A 13,354-nucleotide genomic window follows, 5' to 3' on the forward strand; every position below is an offset into this window, starting at 1 on the left:
ATTGCCAATCTCTATAAAAACCTCCTTCCATGTGTACTCATTGGCTTGCGTAGACGACTATCTCGCCGGATGCCCGCCCAGCCGTTCAAAGAAGCCTTTCGCCAGATCCCTCCTTCCTGTCCACTTGACTCTTCCGAGCCATCAATCCGGTTCTGAAGCCGCCCACCGATTCTGGAACTCCCGCTTCATTGGGCCTCGGGTCTTCTCGGATCTCCTCGATTTGCCCTCCCAGCGCCAGCAGCCCGCAGCCCACTGCCTCGGAAAGCTGTCGATCTCGCGGCGCCTCCCGCCCACTGCCCCTCGCGGCACTCCGATTGGCCGCTCGCCTCCAGAGCCCGTGATTGGCGTCCCGGGAGCAGCAGCCGCCTTCCATTGGCCCGCCGGCGCCGTCCGTCAAGCCGGTGTCGGGAGGGGGCGTCCCTCTCCCCCCTCGTCGTCTTTCCAGCCGCTGGGTTCCCAGAGTGCTCCGCGGCCGTGTGGAGCGAGGCCTTGTTCCCGCGTTGAGCCGCTGCTGCTGCCGCCGCCTCCTCAGCTTCAGCCTCCGCGCCAGGCCCGGCCCCGCCGCGCCATGTCGGACTACAGCACGGGAGGACCCCCGCCCGGGCCGCCGCCACCCGCCGGCGGGGGCGGGGGCTCCGGAGGAGCCGGGGGTGCCGGGGGAGGCCCGCCGCCCGGCCCGCCGGGCGCGGGGGACCGGGGCGGCGGCGGTCCAGGCGGCGGCGGCCCAGGCGGAGGGTCAGCCGGGGGCCCCTCGCAGCCGCCCGGCGGGGGTGGCCCGGGAATCCGCAAGGACGCCTTCGCAGACGCAGTGCAGCGGGCCCGCCAGGTGAGGAGGCCGCGGGCCTGAGGGGCGCGCGCGCGGGCGGGGGAGGGGGCGGGGTCACGTGCGCGCGCGGGGTCGCGGGGGGGGCGGGGCCGCCGCGGGGTCACGTGGGGCGGTGGGCGGGGGCCTGGGCCTCCCCAGACACCTGGAGTGGGGCCCCCTCCGGGGGTGACCCCCTGCAGGGGGAAGGGTCGTCCGGGGTTCACCCAAGAGCGGCCCCTGGGTGTGCAGGGTACCTGGAGCGCGGGGACTCACTTTGGGGACTTCCCTCCCCCGTTAAGACATGCTCCACTCCTGGAAGCAGGGGGCTCGCCTTCCCAGGGAGGTCTTGTGTGCCCCCACTTCCCCATCAGGGCAAAAAGCACTGTTTGCCCCCACCCCGGTCCCATTTCTGCTTGCTCCCTAGGAAGGAGGGACTTCGGGGTGGGGGGGGGAGAAAAGTCCTCTTGAGCCTGGAAAGTGGAAAGGGGACTCTTTGGCTGCCAGGCAGTGGCCAAGCACTTAGTTGAAATGGGGAGGGTGGGCCTAGGGACTGGCACTTTTTGATGCTTCTGGTGACTTGAAAGCGTGGTCTGTCTCTTTTGGGGACAGAAGGGAAGGGTCCCACCACTGTGTTTTGGGGCATGATGACTCCATGGAGGTGTCACATGCTGGTGTGTGACCTCCCCGGCTCCATTCTCGGCCTCCCCATGGCCTGAGGGGAGGAGGCCCATAGAAAGTGAGGACTTTGTTGCCCTTTCAAAAGGAAGCTGACCGGGCTCAGGCCATTGAGTGCTTTCTCACTCAGGATTGTCCCCAAACCTCCAGGACACAGTGGGAGGTCCCGTTAGGGGAATGCCCTCTTCTCCTCCCAGCGTTGTCTGTGGCTTTCACCCCTGGGGTGGGATAGGGTTCTAAGCTGCATTTGATCTGGTTGTCCCCAAACTGTCTTGATAGAGAAGCAACTATAACAAGGGGAGTTGGTGCTGTCATTTGGGGTGGGATAAGGCCTCATCTAGGCATCCCAAGAGCTTTGGCTCAAAGTGTTTTTTTTGTTTTGTTTTTATTAAAGTATTAGAGGTGAAAAGATAGGTCCTCAGCTCACGGCTGTGTTTCTTTGGAAAACTTGTAATAATTCTGTCAGCCGACTCTGGTCTTAAATTTGTTGGGTTGGAGTTTACTTGATGTTGCTGTTCGTGTGTCTAAAATGTAACGTGTTCTGAGAAAGGTCTGTTTTGGTCAAAATGAGGGGTTCAGATGCCTTGAAACAAAAACTTTCCTAAGATTTGTTGAACAAATGCAAAGATTATGAGGGTGAGGGAGATAAAGGAAAATTGTGCTCTTCAGCATCCCAGAGGACCAGGAGCTTGGGCAAGTGAATGTCTGAAAGCTCTCCCTGGAGGAGGGGCCCTGAGGACCTTCCCTGGCACCTGAACTTCTGTTCTTTTCACCCCTAGAACAAGTCAGTGTGGATTACACTCTGGCCACGAACAGTTTAGGCACAAATCTCATAGAGAAAAAGGAGTTTTGAAATTCCTGAATAACTCTTAAACTCTGAGGCCTTGGGTAAAAACTTTTTCTAGAAGGTCTTAACCCACAGGCTCTTACCAAAATCTGGGGGAAGTCACTCCCAGGCCAGACAGCAAGACCTGTTGGGTTTAATGAACCAGAGAAGTCGATCTAAGCACCACGGAGGGAGGTTTTGGGTGGTAATTTTTCTCTGCTTACAACTTTATTTCTAGATCGCAGCCAAAATAGGAGGTGATGCCGCTACAACAGTGAATAACAGCACTCCTGATTTTGGTTTTGGAGGCCAAAAGAGACAGTTAGAAGATGGAGGTAACTACCTGCTGGAGGGGCAGCGGGGAGAGAGTGAGGTGCCTTTGTTTGAATGTGGTTCAAAGTGGGGGGAGCCCGCTGCCATTTTGGTCTTTTAAAACCTCAGCGATCCCAGCTTTGTTGTCTCTTTTTGTTCGCGCTGCTATCCTGAGGTATCAGGTGGCTGAGTGGAGGGCAGATTGATTGTGACCAGGTCCAAGTTGTGAGTTCTCAAGACTGTTCCTCCCCTCCTGCCAAGCTAGGGAAGTGTTGGCAGTTCTCTCGAGGCCCCACATCAGTGCAGTGTGGCTGGCCCCGGGGCGTGCAGTGTGATCCAGAGCAGCCCAGAGTATCAAGTCAGTGATCAGCCTGACTTCCCCAAGGCAGGTTTGGTCCTAAGCCGGAAGGACTCGGGTGCCACCGTAATTTTCCCCCTGTTACAAAGAGCTTCTTATCCCTGAGTGCCAGGGCGGGGGATTGATGAAGTCTGGCCTCCCTCAGGGGTTCATCTCTGCTACTCCCCTGTCCTGGCTCTGCCGTGGGGGCTGGGGGACAGGACGATTGTCTGCCAGGACATGCGGCACCAGCATCAGATTTGAGGCAGCTGTGGGTGGGTGGGTGGGTGCTGCATCTGACATCCTCTTCTTTTCACAGACCAACCGGAGAGCAAGAAACTGGCTTCCCAGGGAGACTGTAAGTCCACTGGGTGACACAGGCAGAGGGCAGCTTCTGGATTTTAGGTTTCTAGCATTGGGGAGCTGGAAGTACTGAGCAGGCAACACCTCTCCTTCATGGAGGCTCTTGGTGTTTCGTGGTGTTTCGTGGGGTCCACGAGCTTTAGAGAACCCAGAGCCTGGGAATTGAGGCAGAAACCTCAGAGTGTGTGTGGTTTTGAGGCGGGCTCCATTGCTTTCACTCGGGAGGGCTCGGAAGCACTGTGATAAGTGCTAGTTGCCCCTCGTGCAGGCAGGAATGCCTGGGGCCGGCAGTGTTTGGGGTCCCAAAGAGGAGCCAGGCCAATCTTTCCTTTGGATTTTCTCTCTGCAGCCATCAGTTCTCAGCTCGGACCCATCCATCCTCCCCCCAGGTAAGTTGTGATTTGGAGAACATGTCATTTCTTTCCTCGCTATCCCTGGCCTTTTGTACTGACTTGAGGGAGGGCTCTGTCTGAGGCCACATCATTTAGGGCTTTGTCTCCCTTGCTGGTCGACCAGGGAAAGGAATGAAAAGCAGAAGGAGCTTCATTTGTCCCTTGTACTTACTGTCTCTGGGGCTGTAGAGAGCACAGGGCTGTGGCTGTTAGCTGTAACGAGGAAGGGGGATCTCTGCATCCTCTTGCTTCCTTTGTTTGGAGTGGGGACAGTCAGAAGCACAGCTCTCCTTCCTCCTAGAAAAGGCTGGGGACTGACCTTGGCCTTCTCGTCTGTCTTCCGTAGATTTCTTGTTCCCTGAGAGCTGGAGGAGCTGGGGGGTTGGGGTGGGAGGAGGGTCTTTCTTACCTTTTTGCCCCAGAATGACCTCTGTGAATCTGGCGTAGAATTCTTTGTGAAGGACCCTGTTGTTCTTTTTTTTTTTCAGTTGGTTGAAGTTTTGTGAAATGCATTAAAAACAACTTACTAGGAGAATGAAATAAAAAAGATACAAAACCAGTTTTTTTTTTTTTAATTAAAATCTATAGACATCAGATGACACCATCAGATTTCTTGTGAAAGTGGCCCAAGTTCTCCTCCTTGCCCTGAGTCGGTGGAGCGGCACTGGCCCAGGGGTACACGCCACCCCAGACCAAGCCTCTTGTGGCCCAGAAGGGGAACTGAGGCCCCAAGAGGTTGGGTGATCTTCTGTGGGCCGAGGGAGCCCCCAAGCCATTGTCAGACTCTGCTCGGGCCTGTGGGGGCTTGGTCCCCATGTCATATAAGGCAGGGCCTGTGGCTTTGGGGGTCTTTCTCCAGGAGGCCCTCTGGCTCTTCCATCCCCCCTACTTCGCTCCTACTTGAGGCTGACTCTCGTCATCTCTCTTTGCAGGACTTCAATGACAGAAGAGTACAGAGTCCCAGATGGCATGGTGGGACTAAGTGAGTGTGGGTCAGCCGTGATCAGGGATGCCCGTTATCCCCCTGTCTCTGGGACAGTCTCCCAGGCGCCCCCGGCAGCCCGGGAACCTCTGGTCTGAAAGAGCCCATTTCATGCTCTCTCTGTCCCCATCCTCTCTGGCCGGGGGGACGGCGGAGCTCTCAAGTTGGCTGCTCCACCCCCCCACCCTCACCCCCCGAACATCAGCGGGACCGGGACCCCCTCCACACAGTCTTCTCAGCGCCAGGCTCCCCGCCTCAATCTCTGCTTTTGTTCTTTTTCTCCACCTAGTCATTGGCAGAGGAGGCGAACAGATTAACAAAATCCAGCAGGATTCGGGCTGCAAAGTGCAGATCTCTCCAGGTATGGGAAGCCAGATCTGGGCCAGGACAGGCGCTGGGCTGGGGTGAGCTGAGCTGAGCGGGGCTGGGGTGTGGGCGGGGGAGGGGGGGCGCTCTTGGGCTTTCTGTCATAATCCTCTGACTGCCGTGATTGGATAGAGGTGAAACGGGCTGGTGTTCATTGAGCACGTTTTATGTGCTAGGCTCTGGCGCCTCAAGGTGTAGCTGCAACTCTTATTCTCTTCAGTTTTCTGGTGAGTGGGGAGGGCTGGAATGCAGTGCAGGGAGCTGCACCCCAGACCCTGCTCTGACCATGTTGCCACCTGAACTAAACACCTGGTGGAAAACAGGCGGGAATGTGTGAGGCAGGGGAGCTCATTAGGAAGAAGAGCTGAGGTCAGGCCTGGGTTCAAGTCCAGTTCTGCCTGCTCCTTGGCAAGTGCCTGCTTTGCAGGACTTTCTGAGGGCTCGCCCTGCCTAACCCGTGCCCTTCATTGACTGGAAGCTGCTCGTCATCAGTGGTGATGGACAGGGCCCAGGTTTGGGACTTTCTGGAATCTGCCTTGCTTTCCATCTCATCTTTTTTCTAAAAGTTTTGCCTCCCTTACTGGATTGTAAGCTTCCTGACCTTGGCCTCGTGTAGAGCAGCCTCCCAAGTGTTTGGGGAGGTAAATTGATCTGTCAGGCCACCGCACGGTGGCAGAAGTAGCCACTGATTGTTCTGGAGGTCTCCTCATCTCCATGGAAAGTCCTCTTGGTGTCTGCAGACCCAAGAAGGCATTGACCCTGTCTTCTTTTCTCTCCAGACAGCGGTGGCCTACCCGAGCGCAGCGTGTCCTTGACAGGAGCCCCAGAGTCTGTGCAGTAAGTCCCTGGCTGGGCCTGCCACTGACGAGGAGAGTGGCAGAAGCCCTCTGGATCCCTTTGAAGTTGAGGGTGACTCCCACACCATGTCTCTCAAGCCTTGCCCTCTCCAGGGGGCTGTCCTGACACTATGATTCCCATGAATCCTGAGATCTGGGGAACCTGGGCCTGAATAGCCCCACCCCCGAGGACAGGACCATTTGTCATCTGTCAGACCATGTGGGTTGGAATCGCCTTCCCTGGGACCTGGGTGGAGCTTCCAGGCCAGTCCTCTCTCAGGTGATGATACCCATTCTTCCCCTTCCCAGGAAAGCAAAGATGATGCTGGATGACATCGTCTCTCGGGGTCGTGGGGGCCCCCCAGGACAGTTCCACGACAACGCCAACGGGGGCCAGAACGGCACAGTGCAGGAGATCATGATCCCTGCGGGGAAGGCCGGCCTGGTTATCGGCAAAGGTGGAGAGACGATTAAGCAGCTGCAGGTAAGGGAGTGGGCCCCTCCCCTCCCAAGAAAGTTTCCTCCCTGGGGCTGTGCGTCTGCACACCACTGCCCCCAGCCGCTTTGCCAGGGTCCTTCATCCTTTTTTATCACACCTGGCCCCCCACACGCCCCAGAAAGTCCTTTGAGAGCTCAGCACTGACTCTCAACCTTGGCTGTAAAGGAACGGGCTGGAGTGAAGATGATTTTGATCCAAGATGGATCCCAGAACACAAACGTGGACAAACCGCTCCGGATCATTGGAGACCCTTACAAAGTACAGGTGAGCGCACCCTGGGGGCTGGCGAGGGGTTCTGGGGCAGAGAGAGGGCAGGCAGGTGAGCTGGAGATTCATATGCAAGTGGAGAGGTTTTCGAGAGCGCTGGCTTTGAAGTCAGCCCAGGACTTGTTCTCTGCTGAACTCTGCCTCCTGGCCGTTTGTACGTGAGCAGGTGGCCTAAACTCCAGAAGATGGGGGTGCTCACCACATGTGCCTCTTAGGGCGGCGGATAAAGAGCTCGGCACACGTGCGCTGGTCCTTAGCTTAGGCCCGTGACCCCTGGGCACGCGGTGGGGCGGCGGTGCTTATGTGAGCGCTGTGCTTCGTGTGTTTGCAGCAAGCCTGTGAGATGGTGATGGACATCCTTCGGGAGCGTGACCAGGGTGGCTTCGGGGACCGGAACGAGTATGGATCCCGGATCGGCGGGGGCATCGATGTGAGTGCAGGCTTCCCCAGGTGGATGGAGTGCCAGGGTGGGCAGGGGGTGGGGGGTGTTGGGCAGCAGAGGGCCGCAGGCTGGGGACAGAGCCCAGCTGACTCTCCTGCGTCCCACCCACCCTCAGGTGCCAGTGCCCAGGCATTCTGTGGGGGTGGTCATCGGCCGGAGTGGAGAGATGATCAAGAAGATCCAGAATGACGCGGGTGTTCGGATACAGTTTAAACAAGGTCAGGGGCCAGCCGGGCGTCCGCTGGGCATGTGGACATGTTGACCAGGTCTGTCCGCTGAGGAGCACTCTTGGGGTCCACTGAGGGCAGCTTGGCACCAGGGTTAGCCTGTTGAGCCTCTGCGGTGCCTCATTACTCCTAGACCAGTAGGACATGCCTCATCACCTCCCCCCCGGTGGGACAGCCACGTGAGAAAGTGGGTGACAGGCAGGCTTTCCAAGTCGAAGGGGGGAGTGTGTTTTTCTCTCCTTTCAAACTCTCTCTTTCCTCTCCCCCGCCCGAGGGCTCTCCTGACCAAGCCCCCGGGGCCCCTGGGCTGGGTTAGCTTGCACGGCCCCGGCTCTGGGCTCCTGCCAACCGCAGTGAGGGTGTCTGAGTGGCTGGTCTGTGGGGAGGAGGGACTCCTCTGTGCTTTTGAGAGATATGTTGTCAGTTCTGAGTTCTGTCAAGTGCATCCGTTAGTTCTGGGGGATACCCGATGCAGAAAGAAGCCTCATCCACCACCCTGCCTTAGCTGGTTGGTTTCCTTCTCTGGCAACGTGGGCCCGCCGGCCTTTCTCGGCCCCTGAATACGTGGAGGGCGGCGAGCAGCACTTTGAGGCTGAGATATTTCAGACACCTAGCCTGGCCCAGCTTCTGCCCTGAAGAGGCGGTGTTACGGGGGTTTGGAGTTGTGCTTCTCTTATAATTGCGTTTCTGTTCTCTGGGTGCTGCCTCAGATGATGGGACGGGTCCTGAGAAGATAGCTCACATAATGGGGCCCCCAGACCGGTGTGAGCACGCCGCGAGGATCATCAATGATCTCCTCCAGAGCCTCAGGGTGGGTGGCGTCGGCTGTGCTGAGAAGGGCTGGTGGGGACAGAGGGGCCAGGCTGGATTCCTGTGTTAATCCTCCATCTCCTCCCTCCCCTGCAGAGTGGTCCCCCGGGCCCTCCAGGGGGTCCTGGCATGCCCCCAGGGGGCCGAGGTCGAGGAAGAGGCCAAGGCAACTGGGGCCCTCCCGGTGGGGAGATGACCTTCTCCATTCCCACTCACAAGTGTGGGCTGGTCATCGGCCGAGGTGAGGAGCCCTTCCACGGGCCCCATCCCTCCCCCGCTCTCCTCCCACCCTCCCTTCATGGCCTGTGGCTCCCGCAGGTGGCGAGAACGTGAAAGCCATAAACCAGCAGACGGGCGCCTTTGTAGAGATCTCCCGGCAGCTGCCACCCAACGGGGACCCCAACTTCAAATTGTTCATCATCCGGGGCTCGCCCCAGCAGATCGACCACGCCAAGCAGCTCATCGAGGAGAAGATCGAGGTGGGCTGGGGAGGGGCTCTGGGAGCCTGGGCCCAGCTCCTTCTCCCCCTCCACTGACTTGTCCGATTCTCTTTTCCTCCAGGGTCCCCTCTGCCCAGTGGGACCAGGCCCCGGGGGCCCAGGCCCTGCCGGCCCCATGGGACCCTTCAACCCCGGGCCCTTCAATCAGGGGCCACCCGGGGCTCCCCCTCAGTGAGTATCCCTGCCGGCTCCCTGGGGTTTGGGGTGGGGTAGGGCTGTGCTGGCAGGGAGACTGGAAGACCCTGTGTCCGTTCCCTCCGCTGAGATGGCCAGCCCCGCCTCGTGGAAGTGCTGAGCGTTTGGCCCCAGACATGATCCCTGCTGGCCCCCTGTTTACAGACACATTCTTAAAAGATGCCACAGGTGTTGCCCCTGGTCTCCACCCACGTGTATATCAATGCATGGTGCGCTCGGGGACTTGCACTTCCTTGAGTCAGCACAGCCTGTGGCGTTTGCATCAGTCATCTCATGCCCTTCCCTGGGCCAGGAACCCGCAGCGCCACTCAAGGGGTGCTCTGGGTCCCCGTCCAAGCTGTGGCCATCCTCTGTGGGGACCCAGGAGCAACCTGGCTCATGTGTTCCCCATTCTCGTCCTGCAGTGCTGGAGGCCCCCCTCCTCACCAGTACCCACCCCAGGGCTGGGGCAATACCTACCCTCAGTGGCAGCCGCCTGCTCCTCACGACCCGAGTAAGTGGAAGGACCTGACCCGGGCAGGCGGAGAGGGGCCAGCTTTCTGGGCCACCGCTCAGCCCACACGTCCTCCTCCCGCAGATAAAGCCGCAGCTGCCGCTGCAGACCCCAACGCCGCCTGGGCCGCCTACTACTCACACTACTACCAGCAGCCCCCAGGCCCCGTGCCAGGCCCAGCACCGGCCCCCGCGGCCCCGCCCACCCAGGGCGAGCCCCCTCAGCCTCCACCTGCCGGCCAGTCGGACTACACTAAGGCCTGGGAGGAGTACTACAAGAAGATCGGTGAGTGCCTGGGCCACGGCGGGGGCTTGGGTCAGCCAGCGAGCGGTGGGCGGGTGGGTGGCCGTGTCCCCAGGCTGGGCTCTGACCTCGGAGCCTGTGTCCACAGGCCAGCAGCCCCAGCAGCCCGGCGCGCCCCCGCAGCAGGACTACACGAAGGCCTGGGAGGAGTACTACAAGAAGCAGGGTGAGCCGGCGGGGCCGCGGGGGGCAGGACCGGGCTCGCCCTCGTGCCGGCCACACTCACCCGCCCTCTGCCCCTCCACAGCTCAAGTGGCCACGGGAGGGGGTCCAGGAGCACCCCCAGGCTCCCAGCCAGACTACAGTGCCGCCTGGGCCGAATATTACAGACAGCAAGCCGCTTACTACGGACAGACTCCAGGTCCTGGCGGCCCCCAGCCTCCACCCACACAGCAGGGACAGCAGCAGGCAAGTGGGAATTGCCACCCTCCTCCTCCTCCTTTCTCCTTCCAACCCCCGGCTACCGTCCATCCTGCCTTAGTGGGTAGCGCCGGAAATCCCTTCCCCTGCGGGGTGTGTCCTTGATGCCTGCAGCGGGGGCCGCGTGGCCAGAGGTCTCCGGGAGTCCCCACGCGCCGGGGGAAGTGTGTGCTGGGTCCAGAGGTTAAACGAAGAGGCCTCCCTCCGCCGGCCCGCTTGTTCCTGTGTAACGCTGTCATGATGCTGGGGGAGACCGCGCGAAACAAATAAAAGGAGGAACTGTTGAACTGGTGGGTAGTCCTGGGGGTGGGGGGCAGGCCGTCCGCTCAGATGCTGGTCGCCATCCTGGCTGCTAACTCACTCACTCAAAATCTGGCCACTTGGGAAGAAAACGGATATTTTTTCCCCGCTCTGCATTACTTTCATGGTTTTTGTTCTTTTGATTCTTTTATTTTTGAAACCACGATCTCTCCCCGCGTGTCCAAGTGACTGTGTGTACTGCAAGCGGCCCCGTGCGGCTCGGCCGTGGCCTGGCCGTGGCTCCTCCTGTGGCTCCTCCCGTGGGCTGTGGGGAGGTGCCGAGGGGCCTGGGCCCTCCCGCTCCGCCCAGGCTCGGCCTCTCTGCTCCCGTGCCTGCCTTGTGTCCTGGTCTTGTCTGTGAAGTGGGCATGACGATCGCTGCCACCTTCCAACCTACCTCACAGGGGTGTTGTGGGGACACCGTGATCTCTGACTGTCATGTTGTGATGCGCCGGGCCGCCAGCCCTCCTTCCTGAAGACAGGGCCCCTCCCCCCTCCCCTCCCCTCCCTCGCTCCCAGCCCTGAGCGCTTCTCTCCCGCCCTCCCTCTCTCTCTCTCTCTTTCTCTCTCTCTCTCTCTCTCTCTCTCTCTTTTTCTCTCTCTCTCTCTCTCTCCCCCCTCCTCCCTCCCTCTCCCTCCCTCTCTCTCCCCCTCCCTCCCTCTCTCCCTGCTTCTTCTCCTTCCTTTGTGTCACTCTCTCCTCCATCAGGGAGCCAGTCTGACTTCAGCCGAGCCCCGGAGCACTGACTAGACAGCTACAGACACATCCTTCGGCCTGCGCTCGCCACAGGCTCGGGAGAGGGGCTTCCTGGCCCCCTCCTCGCCCCCGTCCCCCAGTCTCCCGCCTCCCCTCCTGTAGTGACCAATTCCTATCTCTTCCCTCTCCGCAGGCTCAATGAATCGAATGAATGTGAACTTCTTCATCTGTGAAAATCTATTATTATTTTTTTTCCATTTTGTTCTGTTTGGGGGCTTTTTGTTTGTTTTTCTTCCGTTTGTTTGTCGAGAGAGCGATGGCTGCCAAGGGGGTGTGCTTGGGGAGCCCTCGCTGTGAGTGGCTTGGAGGTGGCAGCACAGGCGGTGCCGGGCTCTCGCTCTCTCGCTCTCTCGCTCATTCTGTGTGTCTCACATGCTTTTTTTCTTTCAAAATTGGGATCTTTCATGTTGAGCCAGCCATAGAAGATAGCGAGAACTAAATCTCTGCAAAAAAAAAAAAAAAAAAAAATTAAAAAGCAAAACAAAACCTATAAAATTATATATATATATATTAAAAAATCTCTATCATCCCCCCCACGCCCCACCCCAGCGTTCCTGACACTGCCTCTTTCAGGAGAAAGCAATTCATTCACTCCCTACTACCACCCTTGGCCCTCTTCATGTTTTTAAAATAAACTTTTAAAAAGGAAAAAAAAGTCACTCTTGCTATTTCTTTTTTTTTAGTTAGAGTTGGAACATTCCATGGACCAGGTATTGGTATTGCAGGAACCCCGCCCCGCGTCAGGCAGCCCCGCACTCAGCCTCTCTGCTCCTCCTCTTGCTCTTCCTTCCACCCCAGCCCAGCTCCCCCGCCGCCCACCCCTCCCGCCCCCCACCCCCAGGACTGGTCTGTCGTGTTTCATCGGTTCAAGAGGACATTGAAACTGAAAACAGTTGAGAACAAAACAAACAAAAAATTGTATGGCAGTTTTTACTTTTTATCGCTCGTTTTTAACTTCACAAATAAATGATAACAAAACCTCCCCGTGTCTGCCGGGTGCCGTCTCTCTCTCTCTCTCCCCGTAGACTTTTGAAGCAGATGTTTGTTCTTTATAGATGTTGTAAAAGCCTGATGACGGTGATTGGAAATTACAAGCTTTGTGTTGTGTTGGTTTTTTTGTTGTTTTTTTTTTTTTAACCAGAATTATAAGAAAAGATAGTTTTCTGCAGGCGCATTGTGCTTTCCTAACTCTGCCCCCCACCCCTTTTTTGGTTAAATAAAGTGCTTTTTGTCTAAAACGGCGTGCTGGCCGCAGTTGTGTTTGCAGAGGAAACAAGCTGAAGAGGAGCTTGGCCCATGAGAGTGGGGTGTTGGCCCCCCAAAGACTGGCCGCCTGGTCTTGTAGGAAGGGAGAAGCAGGCAGAGCCCCAGCAGTGCAGTCCTCCCCCAGCGTTCCAGCCTCTGGGAACGTGGGGAGCAAGGCCCCCAGGAGGGTCCCCAGGGACAGGTGTTCCCATGGATACAGCCTGCCACCACAGCAAACCCATGGCCGGCCGTGCCTTGCGGGACTCGGCCTGGCCCTGATGGCATGTCTAGCTGTGGCCTGTTTGCTAGCGAGCCCTGAGGTGGAAACCTGGCCTGTTGAAAGGAAGGGCGTCCTTTCCAGTGGTTTGTGGCAGTCTAAGGACGAGGACAGGAGATGGGACGGTGGTCTGAGAGGCCACTTGAGCTGCTGGGCCCAGGGGTGAGTGTGCGGAGGCATGCTGTTTGCCTGGGGTGTTCCTCTGGGATTTAGGGTTGAAATCCCAGCACTGAGAAGCTCGGCAGTCACACTCAGAATCTGGATGTCTGGGCCCGCAGGCTTCAGTAGCAGGAGCAGCAACAGCTGCCGCCTCCAGGTGGGGCTGCTCATGGCCCCCATGACCTTCCAGATTAATTAGGGACCTGTCCTAGCAGGAGTGCCCCTTGGTGGCCCCCAGTCAGACCACCTGTGGGGCAGTGGGCCTAGGAAAGAGGGAGGTTGTCGATTTGGGGTCACGTGGGGGAGTCAGCTTAGATTGGAACCCCAGGCTCCCCTCACCAGGCGTCTCACCTCAGGCCAGTGCACCCTCTCTGAACTCTGGGGCAAGGGGAAAGTCGGAGCCCCCGGCCCTCTCCTGACTCACTGTAGACTTGATGACAGAGTAGCACTTGGCAAAAATGTTTTCTGGAGCTGCTTCTGCCAAGATCTAGAGAAGGGGAGCAAAGGGGGGTCAGTTCTGAGTATCGCAGGGTCACTGCCCTCCACCCCCTGACGGAGGGGGTGAC

At 58.5% G+C, this 13,354-nt stretch overlaps 1 protein-coding gene across 1 annotated transcript; it reads left to right on the plus strand.

Moving 5' to 3' along the window:
• The first annotated feature begins 21 nt into the window (after window positions 1-21).
• On the plus strand, window positions 22-12,089 carry KHSRP (KH-type splicing regulatory protein). Its single transcript, XM_033854547.2, has 19 exons — window positions 22-826; window positions 2,545-2,641; window positions 3,275-3,313; window positions 3,668-3,707; window positions 4,643-4,692; window positions 4,982-5,053; window positions 5,838-5,895; window positions 6,204-6,378; window positions 6,559-6,657; window positions 6,992-7,090; window positions 7,218-7,320; window positions 8,040-8,140; window positions 8,236-8,380; window positions 8,458-8,618; window positions 8,701-8,810; window positions 9,239-9,327; window positions 9,412-9,612; window positions 9,719-9,796; window positions 9,878-12,089. Exons 1-19 carry the CDS (start codon window positions 569-571, stop codon window positions 10,153-10,155), a joined length of 2,253 nt encoding a protein of 750 aa, XP_033710438.1. The 5' UTR covers window positions 22-568; the 3' UTR covers window positions 10,156-12,089.
• The last annotated feature ends 1,265 nt before the right edge of the window (window positions 12,090-13,354 follow it).

Source organism: Tursiops truncatus, chromosome 3 (genome assembly GCF_011762595.2).
Source record: "Tursiops truncatus isolate mTurTru1 chromosome 3, mTurTru1.mat.Y, whole genome shotgun sequence".
Classification (NCBI taxonomy): Eukaryota; Metazoa; Chordata; class Mammalia; order Artiodactyla; family Delphinidae; genus Tursiops; species Tursiops truncatus.

What these genes read in the sequence shown, in the direction of transcription:
- KHSRP (XM_033854547.2), top strand. Translation starts at nt 569, where the DNA reads ATGTCGGACTACAGCACGGGAGGACCCCCGCCCGGGCCGCCGCCACCC. An exon ending in GGATCGGCGGGGGCATCGAT is followed by an intron (nt 7,091 to 7,217) that starts GTGAGTGCAGGC and finishes ACCCACCCTCAG; the next exon opens with GTGCCAGTGCCCAGGCATTC. An exon ending in ATCTCCTCCAGAGCCTCAGG is followed by an intron (nt 8,141 to 8,235) that starts GTGGGTGGCGTC and finishes CCTCCCCTGCAG; the next exon opens with AGTGGTCCCCCGGGCCCTCC.